At 33.6% G+C, this 27871-nt stretch overlaps 2 protein-coding genes across 2 annotated transcripts; both read right to left on the bottom strand.

Annotated features, from left to right (window-relative positions):
• Nucleotides 1-395: 395 nt before the first annotated feature.
• LOC112728607 (uncharacterized) lies at nt 396-2052 on the bottom strand. Its single transcript, XM_025778823.3, has 3 exons — nt 1634-2052; nt 1250-1410; nt 396-1151 (listed from the first exon to the last, which is right to left on the bottom strand). Exons 1-3 carry the CDS (start codon nt 1993-1995, stop codon nt 454-456), a joined length of 1221 nt encoding a protein of 406 aa, XP_025634608.1. The 5' UTR covers nt 1996-2052; the 3' UTR covers nt 396-453.
• A 12942-nt stretch (nt 2053-14994) lies between these two features.
• On the bottom strand, nt 14995-16623 carry LOC112729461 (uncharacterized). Its single transcript, XM_025779647.3, has 3 exons — nt 16307-16623; nt 15971-16137; nt 14995-15822 (listed from the first exon to the last, which is right to left on the bottom strand). Exons 1-3 carry the CDS (start codon nt 16555-16557, stop codon nt 15137-15139), a joined length of 1104 nt encoding a protein of 367 aa, XP_025635432.2. The 5' UTR covers nt 16558-16623; the 3' UTR covers nt 14995-15136.
• Nucleotides 16624-27871: the final 11248 nt, after the last annotated feature.

Below are 27871 nucleotides of genomic sequence, written 5' to 3'. Positions count from 1 at the left end.
TTTTAAGGAACAAATACTTGAATGTGTGAGCCTTCCATTCAAGAGTAATGATCTGCAATTGGTACTTCATTTTTGTTGAGTTCTTAGACGTCATATGCTCCATATGTCACAGGCAGGATTCATCCATATTTACTTATTTTACCTTTTATTAAAAATATGTAATTATTCATTTTAAAAACTGTAAATTTATTTAAAAATATTTGTAATTTTCTTATTTAATTTATATTTGAGTCTGATAGGCTTGTTATGGAACTGTTTCCTTGAGCGCCGGTCATGGTTCATTTTGGGCTGTGACACTAGCCCACGGACTAAACAGGTACTAGATAATAGAATTATTATAAAGTCCTAGAGACATTAGTGTTCTGGATTTTCCAGAATGATAGAGATCTAGATAGTAAGCAGAAAACAAAAAGATATTTATATATAATATATAATCTTAATCTAAATAAGGGTTTAGGGTATTATTCCAGATCCTAATTGATCATCCAAATCTCTTGCTACAAAACGTTCTTCAGCCTTTGCCAATTCTTCCTTTGTTGTTTCAAGATCAGCATCTATAGCAATTGCCTCTGCTTTCAGGATCTTAGCTTTTTCTTCTAAATTAACCACATTAGCCTTAAGCTTTTCCACCTTGGCTGCATTCTCAAAATAGCTCAAAGCAGATTTAACGTGTGGCTCCAACCAACTCAAATCATCAAATCTAATCTCAGCTTCATCCCATAAATCTTGTAACTCCTTACAAGCATCATCACTCTTCATGTCCTTCACTTTCTTAGTCTTTAGAAAATGCAAGAGTTTCCCTAATGTTGTGAATGAAAGTTGATTGAACCTTTGGCTCCTTTTTCTCTTTCTATGGCTTTCAATAAGAGAAGGGTACTTTGAACATGATTTCTCTAGTAGTTTAACATAGTCTTCCTCCATTTTGCATAGTCCCCTGAAATCCAAAAATAAAGCTGTGGACTTCATAACTGAACATGGGTGATTTTGATCATGATCAAGTCCTAAATCATTGACAGAAACCTCAGCAACAACAATGCACGTGTCCTTTACAAGAAACCCGTTTTTGGGGTCAGAAACCATGCCTGAAAGTACTCTCAAGGAAACAACAGCAACTCCTTTTTTGAGCTGATGAATATTGATATTCTCACTCTCTGTCAAAATCACAAATCATAGGTCAAAATAAAGTTTTTGCATATATAAATGTCACATGCAATGAATATAGTTTATCCATCAAAGAATATAATGATACCATTTATTATTGTGGATTTGCCTTGAAGCTGATCAACTAAAGAGAGCTTGAAGTTAAGAGATCTCCATCCAACAGGAACATTATCAATGTCCCCAGCATACAATCGATCTACCAATAAGACTCGTAAATAAATGTTGGGGATACCTGAAATAGCCATCTGCCTAAAAGAATCCAAAGGTAACAGAATTTATATAATTAAGTACACATGCAAAATCACTCATATTGTAAGCAGTTAAAGTTTTCAACTTGGTGGAGTCAAGGTCCAGAATATTTTTGACAAATCCAAAACATTAGAAACAAAATAAAATGAAATAAAAAGTTAAAAGTAATATTTTGAAAGAATGAGAAATGCTTTGAAGAAAAGGTATCGTTGTAAGTACATACCAGGAATAGGGGCCGACGAAGAAGGTGTGGGAGTAGTAGTGATTGAAGAACTTACTAGAGAAGTTGTTAATGGTCCATGTGAACTTGCCGGTTGTTAAAACCTTTACTTCTGGTTGCTCCTTTTCCATTCTCCTTTTTCTTCTTCTGCACCTTTCTGAGTTCTGCATCTGCTTCAGAAAGCTCAAGCTTGCCCAACAATGTGCGTGTCTTCTCAATTCTGAAATGAAGATAGGCGAGTCAAAGTGAGTCTCATCTTCCATATCTCGGTGACACGTGGCCAACCAACCAAAAATCAGACGGTGATTGTTGACCACCAGAAATCTGATTGTACAATTTCCATTTCCTCCAAGACACGCCACCATATGCTTGTATTACTTTTTTTTTTTTAAGTTATTTTTTCAAATATTATACTTTTATACACATTTATTTTCTTAGGTTGGGAGGAACTATAGAGAGAGAGAGGGGATGAAAAATGTGATATAAAGCATGTATAATAACATTATAATATTACAATATAACGAGGGTTAATTAATAACAAGATATATTATACTATCTTAGAGTATTTGGCATGCTAGTTCATCATTCATATATCTAATTACAAAACCTTCTCCCTCTTTCACTAAAATCCTCAGCAACAATTCTGCACGTGTAACACAAGAAACACTTAACTACAAATTGATTAATGAAATTGTTAGTTTAATGAAACCAATACAAAGTTATCATAAGTTAATGCCATTTAAAAAAATTAATTAATTACAGAAGATCATTTTGAATGATAACATCACAAGAAACTATCAAATAGCAATGCAAGTTTGGCGTAATTTCATTAGAAAACAAACATTAGAAGCTAGAAATTAATAGGCACACCCTTGAAATCTATTAACTCTCTACCACTGATAAAACAATGTACCAAAGAGAATGTTTTATTCACTAATAGCCTAATAGGCATTCTCTTTGCTACATTGTTTAATAGGTATGGTGGTTGCAATTGAATAATTAACTCCTACTTTTATATTTTGAGTGCTTTAATTTTTATTATAATCATGTTTAGGAGGATATTGTTATAGAGTAAATCCCATAGTGGTCTCCGAGATTGACGTCATGCACCAAAATCGTCTCTGAAATTTTAATTACACCAATTACGTCTCTGAGATTAAAAAAATTGCACCATAGTAGTCTCTGACTCGTTTTCTGTTAACGACGCGCTGACGTGGTTTGATGACGTGGACATTTGGTGACATGTGTCACCTCATGGTTTAGCCACGTGTCACAATGCTATTTTGCCATGTGTTAGATATGCCACATGTCGCAATGCTATTTGTCCACGTGTCATCCACTATATCATCTTACATGTGCACCAAATTGGTCCCTTATTTTGCATCAAATGACTCATTTTAGTCCCTGAAATTGAATGTCATGCACCAAATTAGTTCTTTCATTAGTTTTTTCTCATTTTTTTTTATAAATTTAAAATTCTCATTATATATTTGAATACACTAATTTTAATTTTATATTTTCACAAGTTTTTTAAATACAAGTGTTTTTATATAATATTTTTAAAATATTAGTTTTAATTATACAATTTTTTCTATAATATTTTATTAAAAAAATTATGTGACATATTGATATTGATTTAATAAAGAGTGTAAGTTAAGAGTATAATAATTAATACATTTTTTTTAATATTTAACACTTTAATAAATATTTTAGGAATACTTGATAAGACACTTATTAATTAATATAAATTCATTATTCCCATCCATTTTAAGAATATCCGATTTTCCATATAATTAACTTCTCACTAAATTAATAAGATAGATTTATACTGTCGATTATAATAATTCATTTTATCTATAACTTAGGCCTAGTTTGGGTAAACAACTTAATTAAGTTACTGTTGAAAAAATAGCTTAAACAATAAATGCTTATATTAAAAGTAACTTATAAATAAGTTATTTTGTATTTGGTTTTTTAGTTCTAAAAGTGTTTATTTTAAGAAAAAAGTGATAAAAAAAATTTATTATGAGAGAATTCATTTTTTTAACTTCTCTCTAAGCACTAAAATAATTTTTTAGAAAGTTGAAATTTGATTTTGAAAATTGTACCAGACATTAATACTATACATTTTCATAAATTAAAAGTTAAAAAAGTCACTTATGAACCTATCCGAACAGGCCCTTAGTTAGGCGACTTTTTCATATATTACACTATTAATCAATATAAGTACTTATTGTAACAATGACTTAGGGGTGTGCAAAAAAACTGGTTTCACTGAACTGAATTGAAACTGAACTAAAACTGTTTTAAATAAAGCAGTTTTTTTAAATAAAAAACTGAACTGAAACCATAGTTTTTATGAAAACTAGTTTATTAAAAACCAGTTTTTATGGTTCAGATTAGTTTTAAACCAAATTAAAACTGGTTTTATTTAAACTCTAAAATTAGTTTTTACATACTCTCTCTCTCTCTCTCCTTTCACTTTCTCTCTCCCCTTCCTCTCTCTCTCCTCTTTCTCCCCCCTCTTTCCCTTCTCTCTCCTCTTTCTCCCCCTCTCTCCCTTCTCTCTCTCTTTCCCCCTCCTCTCTATCTCTCTCCTCTTTGTCTCCCTCCTCTCTCTCCTCTCTCTCTCTCCATCCTCTCTCTCTCCTCTCTCCTCTCTCCTCTCTTTCTCTCTCTCTCTCTCTCTCTCTCTCTCTTTCCTCTTTTTTCCTCTCCTCTCTCTCTCCTCTCCCTCCTCTCTATCTCTCTCCTCTTTGTCTCCCTCTCTTCTCTCCTCTCTCTCTCTCTCTCTCTCTCTCCTCTTTTTTCCTCTCCTCTCTCTCTCCTCTCCCTTCTCTCTCTCTCTCTCTCTCCTTTGCCTCTCTCTCCCTCTCCCTTTCCGTCTCTCTTCCTCTCTCTCTCTCCTCTTTTTTCCCCCTCTCTCCCTTCTCTCTCTCTTTCCCCCCTCTCTCTCTCCTCTTTGTCTCCCTCCTCTCTCTCTCCATTCTCTCTATCTCTCTATCTCTCTCTCTCTGTCTCTCTTCCTATCTCTCTCTCCCTTCTCTCTCTCCTTTCCATCTCTTTCTCTCCCTCTCCCTTCCCGTCTCTCTTCCTCTCTCTCTCCTCCTCTTTCTCCCTCTCCTCTCTCTCCCTCTCTCTTCCCCTTTCTTTCTCTCTCTCTCTCTCCTTTCCCTCCTCTCCCACTTTTTCCTAATTCCTTCCTCTCTCTCTCTCGTCCCTTCTCTCTTCTTCTTCTTCTTCTCTCTCTCTCTCTCTCCCTCCTTTTCATCGCTCTCCCCTTTTTTCTCTCTCTCTCTGCTCTCCCTCCTCTCTCTCTCCCCTCTTTCTTCCTCTCTCTCTCTCTCCTTCTCCTCTTTCTTACCCTCCTCTCTCTCTCTCTCTTTTTCCTCTCGCTCTCTCTCCATGTCTTTTCTTTTTCTCCCCTCTCCCTTGCTCTCCCTCCCTTCCCCCTTCTCTCTCTCTCTCTCTCTCTCTCTCTCCCCCATTTTGTTTCTCTCTCTCTTCCTCTTTTCTCTCTCTCTCTCTCCCATTTTGTTTCTCTCTCTCCCTCTTTTCCCTCTCCCATTTTCTTTATATCTCTCCTCTCCCTCCTTTCTCTCTCTCTCCCTCCATTCTCTCTTCCTCTTTCTCTCTCTCTCTCCTTTTTTTCCTTTTCTCTCTTTCTCTCTCCTATTTCTCTCTCCCGCTTCCCTTATTTCTCTCTCCTCTTCTCTCTCTTTCTTCGCCCTCCTTTCTCTCTTTCTCCTCTTTCTTTCCTTCCCTTCCTTTCTCTCTTTTCTCTTTCTCTCTCAACCTTCTCTCACTCTATATCCCTCTCTCTCTTTCTCTCTTCTCTCTCTCTTTCTCTCTTCTCTCTCTCTTTCTCCCTTCTCTCTTCCTCTTTCTCTCTCTCTCTCTTTCTCTCTTCTCCCCCTCTTCTCTTTCTCTCTCAACCTTCTCTCTCTCTCTTATTTTGGAGAAAAGAGGAGGAGAGAGAGAAGAGGGATATAGAGTGAGAGAAGGTTGAGAGAGAAAGAGAAAAGAGAGAAAGGAAGGGAAGGAAAGAAAGAGGAGAAAGAGAGAGAGGAGGGCGAAGAAAGAGAGAGAAGAGGAGAGAGAAATAAGGGAAGGGAGAGAGAGAAATAGGAGAGAGAAAGAGAGAAAAGGAAAAAAAGGAGAGAGAGAGAGAAACAAAATGGGAGGGAGAGAGAGAAAGGAGGGAGAGGAGAGAGAGAGAGAAACAAAATGGGAGGGAGAGAGAAAAGAGGAAGAGAGAGAGAGAAACAAAATGGGAGAGAGAGAGAGAGAAGGGGAAGGGAGGGAGAGCAAGGGAGAGGGGAGAAAAAGGAAAGACATGGAGAGAGAGCAAGAGAAAAAAGAGAGAGAGAGAGAGGAGGGTAAGAAAGAGGAGAAGGAGAGAGAGAGAGGAAGAAAGAGGGGGAGAGAGAGAGAAAAAAAGTGAGAGCGAGGAAAAGGAGAGAGAGAGAGAGAGAGAGAGAGAGAGAGAAGAAGAAGAAGAAGAAGAAGAAGAAGAAGAAGAAGAAGAAGAGAGAAGGCACGAGAGAGAGAGAGGAAGGAATTGGGAAAGAGTGGGAGAGGAGGGAAAGGAGAGAGAGAGAGAGAGAGAGAGAGATGGGTGGGGGAGAGAGGGAGGGAGAGGAGAGAGAGAGAAAGAAAGGGGAATAGAGAGGGAGAGAGAGGAGAGGGAGAAAGAGGAGGAGAGAGAGAGGAAGAGAGACGGGAAGGGAGAGGGAGAGAGAGAGGGAAAGGAGAGAGAGAGATAGGAAGAGAGACGGAGAGAGAGAGAGAGATAGAGAGAGAGAGGGAGAGAGAGAGAGAATGGAGGGAGACAAAGAGGAGAGAGAGAGGGGGACAGAGAGAGAAGGGAGAGAGGGGGAAAAAGAGGAGAGAGAGGAAGAGAGACGGGAAGGGAGAGGGAGAGAGAGAGGCAAAGGAGAGAGAGAGAGGGGAGAGAGAAAGTAGAAGGGAGAGAGAGAGAGAGAAAGAGAAAGGGAGGAGAGAGAAAGGGGGAGAGAGAGAGAGGGAGAGAGAGGGGGGATAGAGAGAGGAAGGGGGAGAGAGAGAGAGAGAAAGGAAAGGGAGAGAGAGAGAGAGGAGAAGGGAGAGAGTGGGAAAGGGGGGAGAGAGAGGGAGAGAGAGAGAGAGGGGGGTAGGAGAGAGAAAGGAGAGAGAGAGAGGAGAAGGGAGAGAGAATGGGAAAATGGGGAGAGAGAGAGGAGAAGGGGGAGAGAGAGAGGGGAGTGTAGGAGAGAGAGAGGGGAAGGGAGAGAAAAGGAGGGAGAGAGAGAGAGAGGGGAAGGAGAGAGAGAGAGGAAGGGGGAGAAAGAGGGGGAGAGAGAGAGGGGAAGGGGAGAGAAAGAGGAGGGAGAGAGAAGGGGGTAGGAGAGAGAGGAGAGAGAGAGAGAGGAGGGTAGGAAAGAGAGAGGGGAAGGGAGAGAAAAGAGGAGAGAGAGAGAGAAAGGAAGGAGAGAGAGAGAGAGAGAGAAAGAGAGAGGAAAGGAAGAGAGGGAGAGAGAGGGTGTGAAAACTAGTTTTAGGCATAAACCAGTTTAAACTGGTTTTTTTAATTAAAACCAGTTTTATTTTTATGAACTGGTTTAAACTGGTGCACTGTATTATAAACTGGTTTAAAACCAGTTTCTTATATGACAAAGCAGTTTGGTTCAGTTTTTAAACCATTTAAAATGGTTTAATGCAGTTTCAGTTCAGTTTATGGAAAAACTGAACCATGCACACCCCTACAATGACTTGAACAGTTTTAAAACAGCTACAAATAAACACAAGAGACAATAATAAAATTTTGGTTTTAGTTAACATGTACTCTAATGATACAAGTTAACATTATTAATTAAAAAATTTATTATAAAATATGTATAATAAAAAATATAATTAAAATTAGTGTATAAAAAAATATTGAAAATTTTAAATTTATAAAAAAATGAGAAAAAACTGATGAAGGGACTAATTTAGTGCACGACATTTAAATTCAGGGACTAAAATGAGTCATTTGATGCAAAGTAAGGGACCATTTTGATGCACATATAACGATGACATAGTGGATGACACATGGACAAATAGCATTGCGACACGTGACAAAATAGCATTGTGACACGTGGCATACTCATTCACGTCAGCATGCCACGTGTCGTTGACCGACACGTCATCATACCATTACACGTGGTTAAATTATGAGGTGACACGTGTCACCAAATGTCTGTGTCAGGAACTACTATGGTGCAATTTTTTTAATGTCAAAACATAATTGGTGCAATTAAAATTTTAGGAACGATTTTGGTGCACGACGTCAATCTCGATGGAGATTTACCTTAGGTTATATCGTGAAGGTGATGACGAAGAGGACGAATAATTCGAAGAAGGATTGTCAATTTATTTTGCTGCTGTGAATTCGGATGATCTTTCTTACTGGATCCCAAATTATCCAAGCTTCAAGTTGTCCTTAATTAATCATGTTGATTGCATAACGACGGAAACAAAGACGAAGACAAGTAATAAGTGACCAACATTTTTTTTTTCAATTTTGTGATTTTCTAAATTTTTTGCTTTAACTAAAAAAACCATTAAACTCCTAAATAATGTTTTTCAAAAACAAGAGGCATGTGTACGAATATTATCATCCATAACTATATATCCCATTTTCATTCCCTCCTCATTTAACTATGTATATAGTGTATTAATATTATCAAGGCCATGTTTACTTGTATGAAATTTTGCTTAAGAATATTGTGGAAAGGATTCCCAATTTTTTTTCTAACAATTTTTTATTTTCAAATTGGAAAAGATTTTTTTTTGTTATTTTTAATTTATGTATTGATCTATCTATCTATAGGAATTATTTGGAATCTTATAAATAAAAAAAAGAAGTCACTCATATTATTTAAAATGATAGTACAATAGTGTCAAAATTAAATTTAGTCTAATAATTTACATCTATACGATGGACTTATTTATTTTCATCATCACTACAAAATGCTTACAAAGTTATTTGAGAAAACAAAGTTAAAGGAAAAATTTCTCTTAATTATGATGTAATAAGAAAAAAGTAATAGGACAAAAATTAGTTATTATATCCGGCACACAAGTTACACTACTAAACATTCAATAATTGACAAAAGTAGAATACTAGATAATAGAATTATTATAAAGTCCTAGAGACATTAGTGTTCTGATTTTACAAAATGAGAGAGACCTAGCTAGTAATATAAGCAAAATACAAAAATATCTTTATATATAATCTTAATCTTAATTAAGGTTTAGGGTATTCCATATCCTAGTTGATCATCCAAATCTACTTCTACAAAACCTTCTTCAAGCATTGCCAATTCTTTCTTTGTTGTTTCAAGAACAGCATCTATAGCAATTGCCTCTGCTTTCAGGGTATTAACTTTTTCTTCCAAATCAACCACATTAACCTCATGCTTTTCCACTTTGGTTGCATTCTGAAAATAGCTCAAAGCAGATTTAACATGTGGCTCCAACCAACTCAAATAGGGGTGAGCACGGGTTGGTTTGGTTCGGGTTCATGGTAAAATTAGAATCGAACCGATCAAAATATAATTGATTCGGTTTGGTTCGGATTTGTGTTTTTTTGTACATGTACTCGAACCAAACCAAACCAATTAAGAATGGATTGGTTCGGTTCGGGTAGTTGGGTACTCGATAACTTTGAAATTCATATAAAAAAACTAAATTTTTATCTTAAAAATTCAACAAGTACAATAAACATATAACATCAATAAAAATAATCCAAACATGTTAAATACCAAATACATTAAAAACTAAACTCATTAAAATCCAAACATATTAATAGTGAATAATCTTTGTCTAATAGAAAAATTATATATATATTTTTTATTTTTTTATTTAATTAATATATGATCGGGTTCGCGGGTTGGTTCGGGTTCTGCACCCCAGAACCGATATCCGAACCAATCACTAATAAAGATTATCAGTTTGGTTCGGGTTGGACCCGATTACCAGTTGATTCCAGAACCAATTTAATTGGTTCGGTTCAGATTTAGACGAGTAATTGGGTACCCGCTACCCGTGCTCACCCCTAAACTCAAATCATCAAATCTAATCTCAGCTTCATCCCATAAATCTTGTAACTCCTTACAAGCATCATCACTCTTCATGTCCTTCACTTTCTTAGTCTTTAGAAAATGCAAGAGTTTCCCTAATGTTGTGAATGAAAGTTGATTGAACATTTGGCTCCTTTTTCTCTTTCTATGGCTTTCAATAAGAGAAAAGTACTTTGAACATGATTTCTTTAGTAGTTTAACATAGTCTTTCTCTATTTTGCACAATCCCTTGAAACTTCCTAACTCACTATCAAATGAATTGTCATTGCGAGAAACTTCGGCAACAATGATGCATGTGTCGTTTACAAGAAACCCATTTTTGGAGTAACGAAATTTGTCCATAGCCAAGAACGATGGACTACCAATTGTAACATAGCTTTCGTAAAAGTTGATGATGAAATCACCTGAAAAATTGACAAAACTAAATTTAAACGGAAGCAATTCTCTTGATGAAAAATTATTATATTAAAATTTTTATCAAATGAATTACTACCATTATTTTAAGATGTAATGTAATAACAAAATACGTTATTCTTATACTAAAATCAACTATTAGAATCTGTCACTAATATATTTTTATATAAATATATATATGTGGTTTAATTTATTTTTAATATATATTAATATTTCAATATGTATTTTATACTGGTAATTAATTTTTGTAGTTGATTTTGATATACACATGTCATAGTCGAGATAATAAATGGCATTATGATATGCATGGAAGATGTGAGTTGCTATGGATTTGGATGAGTGGTGAATGCGATTTAGGAATAAAATAAAATTGTATGTTAACTAGTGTCAATCCAGAAACTAGACTAAGTTTATCACAATTCCTAGTAATACGGTTCAGAACTGATTTGGATAAATAATTTAATTTGATGAGTTTGAAAATTTCATTTTTAATTTAAGTGATGATCAAATATTATAAATGCGATTGATTGCAAGATTATTATTTTGATTTTAATTTTTATATATTGATTAAAATAATTTTGCAATGCAAATTTATATTAGACCAATTTTCAGCCTTAGTATTAAATTCATGAGATTATGGTTGAAATAAATTTTTGTTTCTTGGGTCAAATAGAAAAGAAAAACCAAAGCCCAGTATGAAATCAAAATTCAGCCTTATATGAAATAAATGTTGGCTAAATTGTTTAATTAGGTCAGTTTCTATTAACATCATCATTAAGCCCATATTAAACCAAAGATCCAATGCTTGGTCCGAAACCTATTGAGGGAAAGTAAATATTTTGCCTCCAACGGATCTCAATTTTTACCATGTGGTGGAATTCAAATTTTATTAAAGTGAAGTTAATACATGCATGGGAACTATGAGAGAGAAATTGTCATTGATTTGATGGATGACTTTAATGCTACACGCTACTCAGGGAAGTAAAAGCAATCTCATTTCAATTAATTTGTTCAATTACATCTAATTGCTTTTCTTCTAACTCTATCTTCTCTCTCATCTTTCTTCTATCTTCGGTCATATCATTACAGATAAAGCATGGAGGCTATGGCTAGACACCGAAGAGATGAAGATGCACGCTATAAGACCATCACAATGATGGCAAGAAAAAAAAAACTAAAAGTATGCTATGGTTAAGATTCTCATTCACTTGTGGTAAGATTTTGTGAAGAGATCTTGGCTCCTCCATACCAAAAATGGAAGAGAAGATTTCGGTCAGAGAAGAAGATCCTTGGAGGGATAGCTTGTCTCTAATTCTGCTCAACCATCACAGGAGGTAGCTACAGTGGCTACGTGATGGAGGAGGCAGAGATTGGAGCAGATGAAGCTATCATCATGAAGCATCAAGGGCCAGAAGTTCATCTTGGAGAGCAATGCAAGGATGAAGGGTTCGGATTGATGAAGATTGGTGACCAAGGAAGAACTAGAGGTAATTGCATGTTGGATTTTGCATGGGTTATCTTTTCTCTCTCTCTGGCCGAACCGGTTCTGTTTGAAGAAGAAGAAGATTGGCTTGGTTTGCTTGGTTTCAACCTTGGATACTTTTCCCTATAAGTAAGGGTGAACAGTCAGGGTTTGATTCAAGGAGTAAGAGTGCAAAGCACAGGGTTCTTAGAGCTATCTAAGCTAACAGAATTTCTTCTCCTTCAATGTTCTTTATTTTGTATTTTTCTGTTTGATTTTATCATGTCTTGAGTCTCATGGAAAAAGGCAAACAGTAAGGTTTGTATGAAAAAGCCATAGAGCGAAAAAAGGCAGAGAGTGTAAAATTAAAAGAAAAAGTCATAGATGTCCTTAGAGTTCCTTTGTACATCTGTGTTGTATTTCATGATTCTGTGGGAATTCCCTTGTAAGTTAGGTTAGCACTATACAGTTGAAAGCTTGGCAGTGACCTAGTCAAGTTCAGGATTGGGGTTTAGATTCTTGACTTGTCCCAGATAGGAAAGGTAGTTCCTAAGGAGAATTGGTGTTCGTAATCAAGAAGGATTATAGTGAAATTCCATCATTGTTGTGATGGAAACTGGATGTAGGCTGCACTGCACTTAGCAGCTGAACCAGGATATATCTGGGTGTGATTTTCTCTCTCTTCTACTCCATTTCTGTTTCTACTGTACATGAAATAAAACCAAAAATATCTCGTGCTGACTGACGAGACAAAAAGAAAAGTCTCATGGCTGGGCACGAGACAAAAGAAAGAGTCTCGTGGCTGGTTACGAGATAAAAAGACAAAAAGTTTTCAGAAGTAGTTTTAAAGGCTAGCAAGCGTTGTCAAGTAAAAAAAAGGGGGCTAAGATTCAAACCCCCTTCTCTTAGCCACTGATAACCATCAATTGGTATTAGAGCTTGGTCTCAAAGAGATCAAGCTTTGCAGCTTGGAGAAAAGATCCTGATGGCAGAAAACAGTGGCTCAAATCTGGTGTCCTACAACCTGACTGAAGGACAATCAAACAACAGACCTCCTCTTTTCAATGGAAAAAATTATACCTATTGGAAGGAAATGATGAAGATCTTTGTGCAAGCAGTGGACTACAGACTTTAAAAGATTATCCTGGAAGGTCCTTAATATCCAACCGTTACAAGTGTCGAAGGAGTTGTCACTCCTAAACCAGAAGCAAGCTGGACTGAGGAAGACAGAAAGAAGGTTGAGCTCAACGCCAAGGCCATCAACTTACTCAACTGTGCTATCAGTTTCGAGGAATACCGACGGGTATCATGATGCACAACGACAAAGAAAATCTGGGACAAACTTCTAGTGACTCATGAAGGAACCACCATTATAAAGAAGATCAGGATAGACATGTTGAACAGAGAGTATGAAATGTTTGCAATGAAGGAAGGAGAATCTATTGATGAACTGTTTGAGCGCTTCAACAGCATCATTGTCGGCTTGGATGCTATGTGAATCAAGTATCCTGAATCCGTGCTAGTGAGAAGAGTGTTAGAATGTCTCACAAAAGAGTGGAAAACAAAAGCATTAATTATTTCTGAGAGTAGTGGTCTTGATTCCATGACATATGATGACTTGAGAGGAAATCTTCTTACTTTGGAAAACACTTATTTAAAAAAAGATTCAAAAAAGAAAGGAATTGCTTTTACATCTGTGACTAACCCCTTGGATGATGACTCCAGTGATTCTGAAAATGAATTTGTATTGTTTGCCAAAAAATTCAGGAAAATAGTGAAGCTCAAGGAGAGAGACAAAGGAGACAATTCAAAAAAACTTTATGTTTCTCGTAATTCAAAATTGACAGAATTTTAATAGTACATGGAAAGTAGTAGTTTACTGCTATAACTTGTCAAACCTAATAAAAACGTATATAATTTTTTGCCCTTATTAATATTGATAAATTCAATTTGTATTTTTTGACACTTTGATCTGAATTGTATTTGTCAACGATGAAACTTTCAATTGATTAATTTTTGTAGTAATAACTAGTAAGAAAAAAAAAATTTTAGGGGAGGAGGGGAAATAGTTTAAGGAAAACAATATAAAGTTATCATAAGTTAATGTCACTACAAATAATAAATCTAAATAAATAAGAAAAATATTTTTGAAAGACAAAATATAAGAAACGATCAAATAGCAACCTTTTTCAGCTAAAGTTATCATAATCTACTATTTATTTCTCTTAATCCGATACAAAAATTCGACCCATCAATTAAAAAAAATTATTTATTTATTTAAAATTTTTAACTTAAAAATAATATTCTTTAAAAAATAAAATAAAAAGATAAAGGACCAGCCCATTAACCAATTGTACTAAAAAATTATGTCCTGTGAATAAAATGGACATTAACAAACCGGACCTAAATGGGTCGGACTAGCCTAGTTAACAACCGTACTGATTCTTCGTTCAAATCTCTCTTTACAAAGCCTTTTTCAGCCATTGCCAATTGCAATTTTGCTCTTTCAAGATCAGCCTTTGCAGCAGCCACGTTTGCTTTCAAGCTCTACACTCTTTCAGCTTTGTCACCATCTCTTCTTTCTCCAAGTAACCTTTGATTTAACATGAGGCTCAAGCCATGTCAAATCATCAAATCTAGCCATCTCAACTTCATCCCATAAATCTTGAAGCTCTTCACAAGCAGCATCATCATTCATGTCATTCACTTTCTCAGTCTTAAGAAAATGAAGCACTCTTCCTAAAGCTGTGAATCCCCAATCAATGAACCTTTGGCTCCTATTTCGATGGCTTTGAATAAGAGAAGGGTGATTTCAACATGCTTTCTCTACCAATTCAACATAATCTCTTTCAATTTTTCCTACACCCTTAAAATCTATTAATTCTCTACCAAGTGAGGCATTGTTGTTATTGAGAAAAACTTCATCAACAATGATGCATGCGTCGTTTACAAGAAACCCATTTTTGGAGTCAAGAAATTTGTCTAAAGCCATAAACGATTGATAATAACCAGTTGTAACAATGCTTCCGTTGAATTCGACATTAAAACTTCCTGAAAAATTAAAGTGGCGAAGAGCAGTATATGATCCACAATGATATTCATAAGTTGAAATGTTTATACAAGTTATTTACACTCTCAAATAAACATGATATTATCAATATATATTAATACACTACCTATCTACATAGTTAAATGATGAGAGCACAAAAATGGGATAGATGGTTATGGATGATAATATTCAATCACATACCTTTTGTTTCTGTCATTTTGTCATCAATCTGATTAATTAGGGACAACTTGAATCTTGCATTTCGGATCCACTCATCAGGGAGATGAGCAGAATCCCCAGCATCCAAATAAATTGACAAACATTCAATAATTGACCAAAGTAGAATACTAGATAATAGAATTATTATAAACTCCTAGAGACATTAGTGTTCTGGATTTTACAAAATGATAGAGATCTAGCTAGTAATATAAGCAAAATACAAAAATATCTTTATATATAAACTTAATCTTAATTAGGGTTTAGGGTAATCCATATCCTAGTTGATCATCCAAATCTATTTCTACAAAACCTTCTTCAAGCATTGCCAATTCTTTCTTTGTTGTTTCAAGAACAGCATCTATAGCAATTGCCTCTGCTTTCAGGGTCTTAATTTTTTCTTCCAAATCAACCACATGACCCTCATGCTTTTCCACCTTGGCTGCATTATCAAAATAGCTCAAAGCAGATTTAACATGTGGCTCCAACCAACTCAAATCATCAAATCTAATCTCAGCTTCATCCCATAAATCTTGTAACTCCTTACAAGCATCATCACTCTTCATGTCCTTCACTTTCTTAGTCTTTAGAAAATGCAGGAGTTTCCCTAATGTTGTGAATGAAAGTTGATTGAACCTTTGGCTCCTATTTCTCTTTCTATGGCTTTCAATAAGAGAAGGGTACTTTGAACATGATTTCTCTAGTAGTTGAACATAGTCTTTCTCCATTTTGCATAATCCCCTGAAATCCCAAAATAAAGCTGTGGACTTCATAAGTGAACATGGGCGATTTTGATCATGATCAAGTCCTAAATCATTGACAGAAACCTCAGCAACAACAATGCACGTGTCGTTTTCAAGAAACCCGTTTTTGGCGTCTGAATAAAGTACTCTCAAGGAAACAACATCAACTCCTTTTTTGGGCCGATGAATATTGATATTCCCACTCTCTGGCAAAATCACAAATCATAGGTCAAAATAAAGTTTGATAAGAAAAAATGCCGCTAGATGACTTATCAAAAGGACAAAGGAATAATAATTATATATAAACCTCACATGTAATGAATAGAGTTTATCCATCAAAGAATATAATGATACCTTTTGTTATCATGGATTTGCATTGAAGCTGATCAACTAAAGAGAGCTTGAAGTTAAGAGATCTCCGTCCAACAGGAACATTATTATCAATGTCGGCAGCATACAATCGATCTACCAATAAGCCTCGTAAATAAATGTAGGGGATACTTCGTTGTATAGCTATCTGCCTAACAGAATTTATATACATGCAAAATCACTCATATATTATATTGTAAGCAGTTAAAGTTTTCAACTTTGTGGATTAGAAACAAAATCAAATGAAATTAAAAGTTAAAAGTAATATTTTGAAAGAATCAGAAATGCTTAGAAGAAAAAGCTATCCTTGAAGGTACATACCAGGAATAGGGGCCAACGAAGAAGGTGTCGGAGTAGATGAATCTGAAGGTAACCAGACTAGAGAAGTTGTTAATGGTCCAAGTGAAGTTGGCAGTTGTTAAAGTTAAAACCTTTACTTCTTGTTGCTCCTTTTCCATTCTCCTTTTTCTTCTTCTGCACCTTGCTGGGTTTTGCTTCAGAGAGCTCAAGCTTGCCCAACAATGTGCGTGTCTTTTGAATTCTGAAATGAAGATTGAAAAGGTTAGGATCATCTTCCATCATCTTCCATCATCTCAGTGCATGTGAGACACGTGGCCAACCAGGCTAAAATCAGACGGTGCGTGTTGGCTACCAGAAATCAGACTCTACAATTTCCTATTTTCCTTGCATCCATTTTAAAATCTAATCAGCAACCGTTAGTGAATTTTTTTTTCTAATATTAAATTAAATTATTGAGTGAATTTTTTAAAAAATAATTTAAATTATGTATTATATATTTAGATGTTGTGGACTTTTATAGAATATTTTTATAATTAAATTTTGTTATAAAACAATTTTTATAATTAAAAATATTATTTTACAAAATATTAAAATTATTCATATTTAAAAAAAATTTGCCACTGTTAGTAGCATTTTTTCCTTTGATTTTCTGATAAAAATTAATGTCTATATTGAAAAATTTGTTTTGAAATATATTCCTATTATTCTTATAAAACTAATTTTTTTAAGAAGGATTTTGTTATGCTGTGTATTAAAACATTAGTTAAACATACAATAAAAAATATTTTAATATTTTTAATATATTGAATATATTGAAAACATAAAAAAATTATTTTTGTAATAAATAATATTAAAATATTTTTTTATAATATTCGTTATGACACAAGATAAGAAAATCCTTTTAAAAAAGGTTTTCAACCTGAAAAATTAAACAAAATAACTTTTTATGAAAGTCAGTTTCAATTTATAGAATTATATATACAAACATAATTTAAGTTGTAAAGTTAATTTTTTTAATAAAAAATCAAATACACCCTTTGTTATAGTTATCAGGATTGAACCATTAATTAACCCAATTATACAATTAGATTACCATGTCACTGAGTCAATCGGTAAGTTACTGATTCAATTCACTCAGTTAATCCAGACATAATTAAATAAAAATATAAAAAATTAAAATTAAAATTAAAATTAAAAAGTAAGAATACAGATTTTTACAAATATATTAATAATAATCAAGTATCCATTTTTAGATATAATTTATGACACAAAAGAGATAATATATTAGTCATTAGTACAAAATACTTTTTCAATTTAAATGACTAAAAGAGAGAGAAAACATAACACAATCAATATATTAAATTTAGTATTTATGTGAATCCATGATTAAAAAGATAAAAGTAAAAATAAAATCCGTTTAAGATTTACAATATAATTTTGTCCAATATAGTAATAAGAAACATGTTCGTAAGGCGTTAAAGGAGGAGATGTTGCATTTACAATGTCCGATTGTCCGTGTTCAAACCTTACATCCAATATTTTTTAGTTTAATTTGAAGTGCACATCCGGAGCTCCTTTGGTGGTTTGATGGTATGCTGGTGCATCGTAAACCACAGTGGTTTGAGTTTAATTTCTGCTATTATTGAAGTGGACATGCGAACCTCCTTCGATGGTTCGGCGGCACGATAGTGCATTGTGGACCCACGCAGGTCAGTAGCGGTTTCAAACACGAACTGAGCTTGTTTTCAACGGTTTTTGACCACTGTTGACCGGATCAACTGTAAGTTCGGTCCAAATCACTAACCGAATGATCAGATCAGTGGTTTACCAATTTTTCAGTCGAACTGGTCGGTTCAGTATAACTATATCCTTGGTTACTATCAGTTTAGACTTATTCTTATCCTTTTATTATTGAACACGGAGTGCTGGATTACATTTTTTTATGCTTTTAAATATTAGGTTTAATTATATTGTTGGTTTTTATAATTTCATCAAATTTTTAATTAGATTTCTACACTTTTTTCCTTTCAATTCGGTCCCTAAACTAATATTTTTTTCAATTAAGTCCCTCATGACAGTGAACATTAGAAAAAACGTTAAAGAAGAGTACATTAATTATTATACCCTCATTTTTTTATACAAATTACTCATAGGGTTCATAGCTTTTCATCGCCTCTCCCTAACCTTTTTTCTCTTCTCTTTGATTATTATAGATTGTGAACACTCATGGATCCAAGCCAACTATTTTTATGAATCTCTAACTCCAAAAAGTTTATCAATAGAAGGTGTCTTTGTTTTTGTGGTGAGGCATTTATTGTCATGTCTTCTTTAGTAGTGACAAGCCCTGGAAGGAAGTATGTTGCTTATGGGAGGACGACAAAATGCAACTTCTTTGAGTGGGTTGATGACGAAGAAGACCAGAAGAGTGCATGGTTGAAGCAAAAAGAACAGAGATTTCGTTGTTTCTGCGGAGACACCCTCATTCCCCAGAGTTTAAGTACATCAAGAAATCCGAATAAAAGATTCATTTCTTGTCCTATACACATGAGTTGTAAGTTTTTTTTATTGGATTGATAAAGAAGAAAAAAAAATTTCTGGAGATAATGGATTAATGAGTTCACAGTAAGATTTTGGCAGGGTTAGAGAATTGGAGGCACAAGAAAAAAAGATGGATAGATTAAGTGTGGAGCTAAAGAGATTAAATATAAAAATTGGACAAATAGATGCTTGTGTAAATAGACTGTGTAATGAGATGAGTTCGGTCTAAGAGCAACTTGGTAGCATGAAAGACATTGTAAAGAAGCAAATATGATGCAAATTATGTTATATTGTCTTTTGGTGTTTTGATTGTTGCTGTGTTATATGAAAGGATGCAGGGATTATGGCTTAGTTGTGTATTTCTGGGTATGGACGTTTAAATTCAAACCAATTTAAATTAAACCGTTCATCCAATCCAATTCAAACTAAAAATTGATTAAAACTGTACTTATTTGGATTTGATTGTATTCTATTTTTTGCAAACTGATGGATCGGATCGGATATCGAATCTACTTTTCATAACCGATTCAACACAATTCCAGTTGCACAATGTGCTATAATGTTATTATTTTATTATTATATTTACAATTATACTTATAACATGTTCAATTTGTTATATATTTTAATATTATTCCTATATTATTATTATTTAATAAATATTTTATGTTTAGAATGTGATTTATTTTTTTATTTTAACTAACCTATAATTTTATTTCTATTGTTATGTTGTTGGTTTTTAAAATATTGTTAAAACTTGTTATGTCATTGTTAATTATTTAATATTTTATGTTGAGACTTGTTATCATATATATATAATTTATTTAATTTACAAAACCATAAATCCAATCCAATCCAAACGGTTTGAAATTGGATCGGATCGGATCGGATTTTTTTTTTTTTATTATCCCATCCAAACTGTACCGCAAGTAAAATTAATGTTCGAATCAGATGAATTTTTAACTCAAAACCGATTCAAACCACACTATAAACACTCCTATTATTCACCCCTGTTTCTGGATATAATGAGAATGTAATAGTCTATGAAATTGAAAATGTGAATGCAATGAAGATACATTTTCTGTTAAATAATTTCGTCTAATGAATATTATTTTTTTGTTATTTAATATGTATGAAAAATATGATACATATATAAAGAAAATCACAACAAATTATGCATTGAATTATGGACACGACTACACGAGGTATATAGAAAGTACTTTTGCATTATATATTCAAAGCCATCTAGATAATCACAAAATAAATGATCCACCAACTCATAATAGTGGTCCACTCATATAAGAAGACAGCATCAAAAGTGATTCATATCATAAACAAAACAATGTCACATATCATAATATAGTCTAAAAATCTTACACAGCAACATCACATATCAAAAAGAAACCTTAGATAATTTGAAGCCTCAATCAAGTATGATGTCTATATATTTAGATGGCTGAGTTGTTGTTTTTCAAACTCCTTACTGGAGTCTTTCATTCCTTCTTACACCAAAGACTTTGGTCAGATGGTGATGCAATGGTGTTCGATGGCTGAAATGATGATACAGGGGTATTTGGTGGCTAAAATGGTGATGCAGTGATAGGAGATGACTGATGAGATAGTGGTATAATGATATTTGATAGCTGAGATGGTAATACAGTGGTGATCCACAATAATATTCATAAGTTGAAATGTTTATACAAGTTATTTACACTCTCAAACAAACATCATATTATATTATTATCAATATATATTAATACACTACCTATCTACATAGTTGAATGATGAGAGCATGAAAATGGGATAGATGGTTATGGATGATAATATTCAATCATATACCTTTTGTTTCTGTCATTTTCTCATCAATCTGATTAATTAGGGACAACTTGAATCTTGCATTTCGGATCCACTCATCAGGAAGATGAGCAGAATCCCCAGCATCCAAATAAATTGACAAACATTCACATTCTTCTTCTTCCTCATTTTCAAATGGATATAAAACTATCCTCCTAAACATGATTTTAAAAAAAGTATAATTAAAGCATCCTAAAATTAAAGTAGGATTAAATTCAATTGCAAACAGTCAAGCACCGTACCATGGATAAGAGCAAGTGAGGAAAGTCTGAGTTAAGTTCAGAGAAGTTGTTGATGGCCCATATGAACTTCACAATTGTTTCCACAGTTGCTTTTTGATATTCTATTTCTAGATCAAGAAAACACTTATGTTGAGAATTATACACACGGCGTTATCTTGATTTATTTATGTGATTGGAACAACAAACTACGAAACATGAAAGTTGAAAAATAACTTCTTTTGTTATTTTCAATTTTTTTTCTTGTTATAAACATCGTTGTTAGCTAACTCTTTTTTCAATACAAAATTTTCCTTGTTTCTTTAATTAATGGCTCAATTCCTTTTAGATAAGAAAAATGTTAGATTACCAATATACTTAATTATTTTTAGTCAGTAATTAATTAATAATATTTGAGAATTAAATCAAATTGGTCCTTTTTGACACCGCTACGTTTAGCACTAACGAAACAATCTGATATAAACCATTTATCAAGCGGTCCAAAGAAAATCAACTATCACACAGATAAGTTCCTAAAACACTCATATATCAAACAAAAATAAATCCCTAATCGTTTCATTTAAACCCTTCAATCTCCCTAAAACCAAATTTTATACACATAATTCTAATACTACTTTGTAGTCGCTTGCCTTGCACAAACATAGTAACCAGATATATAATTATCCTCACAAGACTACAAATATAATCACTGCAATATAAACATAAACAATGCAAATATAATCGCAACAATACAAATATGTTTAGATTATATTAGAAAAAAGTAATAGGTCAAACATTAGCGATTATATACGGCATACAAGTTACACTACTAGACATTCTATAATTGACAAAAGTAGAATACTAGATAATAGAATTATTATAAAGTCCTAGAGACATTAGTGTTCTGAATTTTGTTTACAGAATGATAGAAATTTAACTAATAAGCAAAATACAAAAATATCTTTATATGTAATCTTAATTAGCGTTTAGGGTATTATCCCATATCCTAATTGATCATCCAAATCTCTTGCTACAAAACCTTCTTCAGCCTTTGCCAATTCTTTCTTTGTTGTTTCAAGAACAGCATCTATAGCAATTGTCTCTGCTTTCAGGGTCTTAGCTTTTTCTTCTAAATCAACCACATTAGCCTTAAGCCTTTCCACCTTGGATGCATTCTTAAAATAGCTCAAAGCAGATTTAACATGTGGCTCCAACCAACTCAAATCATCAAATCTAATTTCAGCTTCATCCCATAAATCTTGTAACTCCTTACAAGCATCATACCTCTTCATGTCCTTCACTTTTTTAGTCTTTAGAAAATGCAACAATTTCCCTAATGTTGTGAATGAAAGTTCGTTGAACCTTTGGCTCCTATTTCTCTTTATATGGCTTTCAATAAGAGAAGGGTACTTTGAATATGATTTCTCTAGTAGTTGAACATAGTCTTTCTCGATTTTGCATAATCCCATGAAATCCAAAAATAAAGCAGTGGACTTCATAACTGAACATGGGTGATTTTGATCATGATCAAGTCCTAAACCATTGACAGAAACCTCAGCAACAACAATGCTCGTGTCGTTTACAACAAACCCGTTTTCGTGGTAAAAAACTAGGTGTGAACATACTTTAAAGGAAAGAACAACTCCTTTTTTGAGCAGACGAATATTGATATTCTCACTCTCTGGCAAAATCACAAATCATAGGTCAAAATAAAGTTTGATAAGAAAAAATGCCGCTAGATGATTTATCAAAAGGACAAAGGAATAATAATTATATAAATCTCACATGTAATGAATAAAACGATACCTTTTATTATCGTGGATTTGCCCTGAAGTTGATTAACTAAAGAGAGCTTGAAGTTAAGAGATCTCCATCCAACAATGTCCACAGTATATAACCGATTTACCAATAAGACTCGTAAATAAATGTAGGGAAAACCACGAATCATAGCTATCTGCCTAAAAGAATCCAAAGGTAACAAAATTTATATAACTAAGTAAACATGCAAAATCACTCATATTCGTTCGTCCATTATTATATTGTAAGCAGTTAAAGTTATGAACTTTGTGGAGTCAAGGTCCAGAATTTTTTGACAAATCGAAAACATTAGAAACAAAATCAAATGAAATTAAAAGTTAAAAGTAATATTTTGAAAAAGTGAGAAATGCTTAGAAGAAAAAGCTATCGTTGTAAGTACATACCAGGAATAGGGGCCGACGAAGAAGGTTTCGGAGTAGAAGTTTTTGCACCAACACTGAGGACTATAGAAGTTGTTAATGGTCCATGTGAACTTGCTGGTTGTTAAAACCTTTACTTCTTCTTGCTCCTTTTCCATTCTCTTTCCACCCGCCAAGTATCAGTGAAACCCCAAAGTAATCAACACAATGCTTAGAGTTCTACTTATATATCAGCAAATATTTCAAGTAAAATATAGAAATCAGAAAAAAAAAACCTTACCAACAATCTTCTCTTTTTCTTAGCTACTCTTTCTTCAATACCTAACTTTTTTTGTTCCTTTAAGTTAATGGCTCAATGCTAGGAGTTGATGTCGGGGTTGAGCATTAATTTTGAGAAGTCAAGTTTGATCTCGGTGAATTGTGAGCAGGAATGGATAGATAGTGCCTGTGGTTTGTTGGGATGTAAGCAAGCGGTGTTACCTGTAAGGTATCTTGGGATTTCTTTGGGTGCGAACCCTCGGTTGGCAAAGACTTGGAAACCGGTAATTGAAAAGGTGGAAGAGAAACTCAGCCTCTGGAAAGCGAAGGTCCTAACCAAAGCGGGTAAGCTTGTTCTGATTAGATCAGTATTAAATAGCCTTCCCATATACTACCTCAGTCTATACAAGATGCCAAAGGCCGTTGCGGATAAGCTGATTACATTGCAAAGGAGATTCATGTGGTGCAAGGGGGATGGTAATGATGGTCTTCCGCTAGTTAAGTGGGAGTTGGTTCAGGCACCAAAAAAAGCTGGTGGTCTGGGGGTTGGAGATGCGGTGCTACGGAACATAGCGCTTTTATTTAAGTGGTGGTGGAGATTTTCTAAAGAGGAGTGTCCCTTATGGAAAAGGATTGTCTGCTCGTGCAACAACCTGAAGCCTGATGTCATGCTAGTAAGCCAAAAGTTACCAGATAAATGAGGGCCCTGGAAAGACATATGCAATCTTAATTTAAAAGAGCAGAGGATAAAAGACAAAATGCTTACTGGCCTGGCGATGGAGATAGGGAACGGGAGGAATATCATGTTTTGGGAAGATAACTGGCTGCAAGGGGGCCCCTTGAAGGTGGCTTTTCCAAGATTATTCTCCGTGTCGAATCAGCAAGGATCGATGATAGGGGATTGTGGATTTTGGGATGGACTTGAGTGGATCTGGAATTTCCAGTGGAGGAGAGATTTGTTTCAATGGGAGCTGGAACTGGTCCATCAACTCCATGAGCGGCTAAGGCCAGCGAAGCTGTCAGATGGTAAAGAAGACACTTTGGTTTGGAAGTTTGATAGTAAAGGGGTTTTCTCTACTAAGTCGGTGTTGAAGGTCCTACAATCGGAAACTCTGTCAGACGAGATAACGAGTTACAGTTTCACAAGTTCAGTTTGGCGAGGGATGGTACCGCCAAGAATTGAGTTGTTTGGGTGGTTTGTGCTCATTGGTAGAGTGAATACTAAGGAGAGATTGAGTAGACTAGGAGTTCTAAGACCAAGTGATACTCTCTACGTACTATGTAAGAATGAGATAGAGTCGGTGGAGCATTTGTTTCTTCTCTGTGAGTTTACATGGCAGGTATGGTGCAGGTGGGTGGGGTCTTTTGGGGAGGTTTGGTCTATGCCTGGAACTGTAAGGGAAATGTTTGAGAGGTGGACTGGTCGGCATAAGCGGAAACAAGAGCAGAAGAAATGGTTGCCGGGATTCTTTGCAGTTATTTGGAACATATGGGTGGAACGCAATGCTAGGATTTTTCAGCATCAGGAAACAGTGGTGGACTTTGTACTAAGTAAGACATTACAGAGCTACAACGAATGGACTGAGAGTGTCTCTATTGGTGGTTGATTGCGTTGCGGGAAGCTATAGGGATTTATGTTTTAACGAAATTCTTGTTGTTTCTTTTGTTGCTCCACATTAGTGTGTTGAGCTTATGTTGTTTCAAAAAAAAAAGTTAATGGCTCAATGCCTTTTAGATAAACCATTATTAATAGAGATCAATAATAGCCACTCCCGCTGATTGTTTTGAAGTTCTTGTCAATTAATTATAGTTTTTTTTTAAATATTATTTTCAATTTTTCATTGCATCTCATTTAGTTCACTGCCTTAAAAAATAATTAAATTTAATTTAACTTAATCTTACTATAAATAAAGATTTATATTCTTAAATTAATTAATTAACTTAATTTTACTGCCTTAAACCCTTTTTAAGAACAATAAAAGTCTGATTATTATTATTTGGGAATAAAAAAGGCACACATGCATGAGTATGAGTATATGAAGAAATGACCTTTTTGTTTTATAATAAATTGAAAATTTATATCATCAATAGAAGTGGCTACTAATTAAGTAGAGTAATTTTCTTGTGGTTCAAATTGAGATCTTAATCATCGTCCATGCATTGGAAACTACACTACAGCACTACTTGTGAATTGTGATTAATTAATTATTAATCTATACAAATTCCTACTCAACCAGTCATTAAACATTGGAAATATATAGGTCAAATTTATTGGAAGAATAATCCAGAATTGGGTCAAATATCAACCTAAATTTTAAAATTTAAAATAAAAATTATTTTTTAATTAGTTGGCTCTAAATTGATTATACCCTAATTGATTTTTTAGACTAATTTTTAATAAGAAAATTAGAAAAAAAGTTGAGTAAATTACAACTTTAAAAATTATTTTGAGCCAAACTATAAATCTTGGGGGATAAATTGAAGATAAACTCAAAAATTAAAAAGAAAAAAACAATCGAACCTATAGAGGTCAAAAATTGAAAAGAGAAAAAAACTATAGAAGGTGGTACATAAGTCAGACATTAAAGAATAAATGAAGAATATAGTTCGGAAAGACAAAATCACTAAGAAAACGATGAAATTAACTAGCAAATCGTTTAATTTCATTAGAAGAACATACTAGAAATAGCAATGTTGTAATTTCCTTTCAACCAAGATAGTAAGCCAAAAAAACAAGTCCATAATTTGTATCTTAAATTACAGATAGGATATTCCATGAGCTAATGCATCATTCAAATCTCTCTTATTATCAAAGTCTTTTTCAGCAATTTCCAATTATCTTTTTGCCCTCTTAACCCTGTCTTCAAGATCAACCACATAACCCTTCAGCTTTGTCACCATCTCTTCTTTCACCATATAAATTTTCATACTCAGTAATCATCAAATCTAACTATCTCAACTTCATCCCATAAATCTTGAAGCTCTTTACAAGCAGCATCATCATTCAACATATCTTTAACTTTCTTAGTTTTGAATGGAATTATTATTAATTACCACGCCAAGGTGTTAGGAAAAAATAAAAAATAAAACTGTTAACTAGTGTCCTGCCTGTTATATATATTGTGATACTTCATAGTATTTATAACGAAAAAAAAGTTTAGTAAGCTATAATTATTTAAACGAACCTACCAAAACAATTATTTTTAGCAGCTATTATTTTATTTTGTTTTTACCTGTACTAAAAATAACTCTTAATATATTTTAAATTGTCTTATAGTTTGTCTGTCTATAAAAGATTTTAGTAGGTAAAGACATTTTTAAAGATTATAAAAATTATATAATTATTATTTTAGCATATAATAATAAACGTGAATATAAAATTATCATAAAAATATAAGATAAATAATAGATATAACGACCATTGTATTAAAGCCACTAAAAATAATTTTTGCCGCAGTGATGATAGTCGGAAGATCAATATTTGATCCCTGCATGATTCCACAACAATAATCCTAGTGTAAAGAATAACCGGAAATTTTTCTAAGTATTATTTACACGGCTGCTGAAACAAAATACTAAGAAAGTCAAGATAAAAAATAATATAAAATTAATTCTTTTTTTTTAAATTATAACATTAGCTTAATTTTGTTATTTTATATAATTAATTTGTTAAAAAAAGAAACCAAAAATTTTATATATATAGGGCTTGGGGATCATGTCCGACCCACGCTCTACCTCTAGTTATATTTAGACTCTTTCAAATAAACATGACCCTTAATAATAATATATAAACTATCAACATAGTAAAATGAAGATGGAATAAAAATGGGATAGGTGGTTAATTATATTTGGATGAAAATATTCGTTATACTTGTTTTTGTCATTTTGTCATCAGCCTGATTAATCAAAGACAACTTTAAACTTGCATATTGGTTCCAGTTAGTATTAGAATTCCCAGCATGCAAACAAATTTGAACGACATCATCTTCATCGTCGTCTGGAGAAAAATCTATCCTCCTAAACAAGATAAAAAAATAAAAGCCATTGAGAAAAATTAAAATAACCCCAAAATTAAAGTAGGAGCTAATTCAATAATTTCAAGCAACGTACCACGGATGAGAGCCAACGAAGAATGTCTCAGACTCAGAGTGGATATCCTGGTATCTCTGAGCAAGGAAGTTGTTGATGGTCCAAGTGAACTTCACAATTGTTTCCACCATTCCTTTTTGATCCTCCATTTCCATTTCCACAATTGTAAGTAAAGATACTGAGAAAATTTGAGCCTAAATATACTTGAAACTTGATCTATTTATGTGAGTGGAACAGGCTAAGCTGCGTAACTTGAAACTTGAAACGTAACGAATTTAACTCTTTTTTCAATACAAAACTTTTCTTGTTCCTTTCAATTAATGGCTCAATGCCTTTTAGATAAACCATTATTATTAGAAATCAATAATAGCCACTCCCGTTGTTTTTTTTAAAGTACTTGTCAATTAATTATAATTTTTTTATATTATTTCTAATTTTTTTATTGCATCTCATTT

The sequence above is a fragment of the Arachis hypogaea genome, chromosome 12 (assembly GCF_003086295.3).
Source record: "Arachis hypogaea cultivar Tifrunner chromosome 12, arahy.Tifrunner.gnm2.J5K5, whole genome shotgun sequence".
NCBI lineage: Eukaryota > Viridiplantae > Streptophyta > Magnoliopsida > Fabales > Fabaceae > Arachis > Arachis hypogaea.
Note: the sequence above shows the minus strand (reverse complement) of the source record. Positions and strands in the feature narration are given on the sequence as shown.

What these genes read in the sequence shown, in the direction of transcription:
- LOC112728607 (XM_025778823.3), bottom strand. Translation starts at nt 1,995, where the DNA reads ATGGTGGCGTGTCTTGGAGGAAATGGAAATTGTACAATCAGATTTCTG. An exon ending in TTCGTCGGCCCCTATTCCTG is followed by an intron (nt 1,411 to 1,633) that starts GTATGTACTTAC and finishes GGATTCTTTTAG; the next exon opens with GCAGATGGCTATTTCAGGTA. An exon ending in CAAATCCACAATAATAAATG is followed by an intron (nt 1,152 to 1,249) that starts GTATCATTATAT and finishes TGATTTTGACAG; the next exon opens with AGAGTGAGAATATCAATATT.
- LOC112729461 (XM_025779647.3), bottom strand. Translation starts at nt 16,557, where the DNA reads ATGATCCTAACCTTTTCAATCTTCATTTCAGAATTCAAAAGACACGCA. An exon ending in TTCGTTGGCCCCTATTCCTG is followed by an intron (nt 16,138 to 16,306) that starts GTATGTACCTTC and finishes AAATTCTGTTAG; the next exon opens with GCAGATAGCTATACAACGAA. An exon ending in CAAATCCATGATAACAAAAG is followed by an intron (nt 15,823 to 15,970) that starts GTATCATTATAT and finishes TGATTTTGCCAG; the next exon opens with AGAGTGGGAATATCAATATT.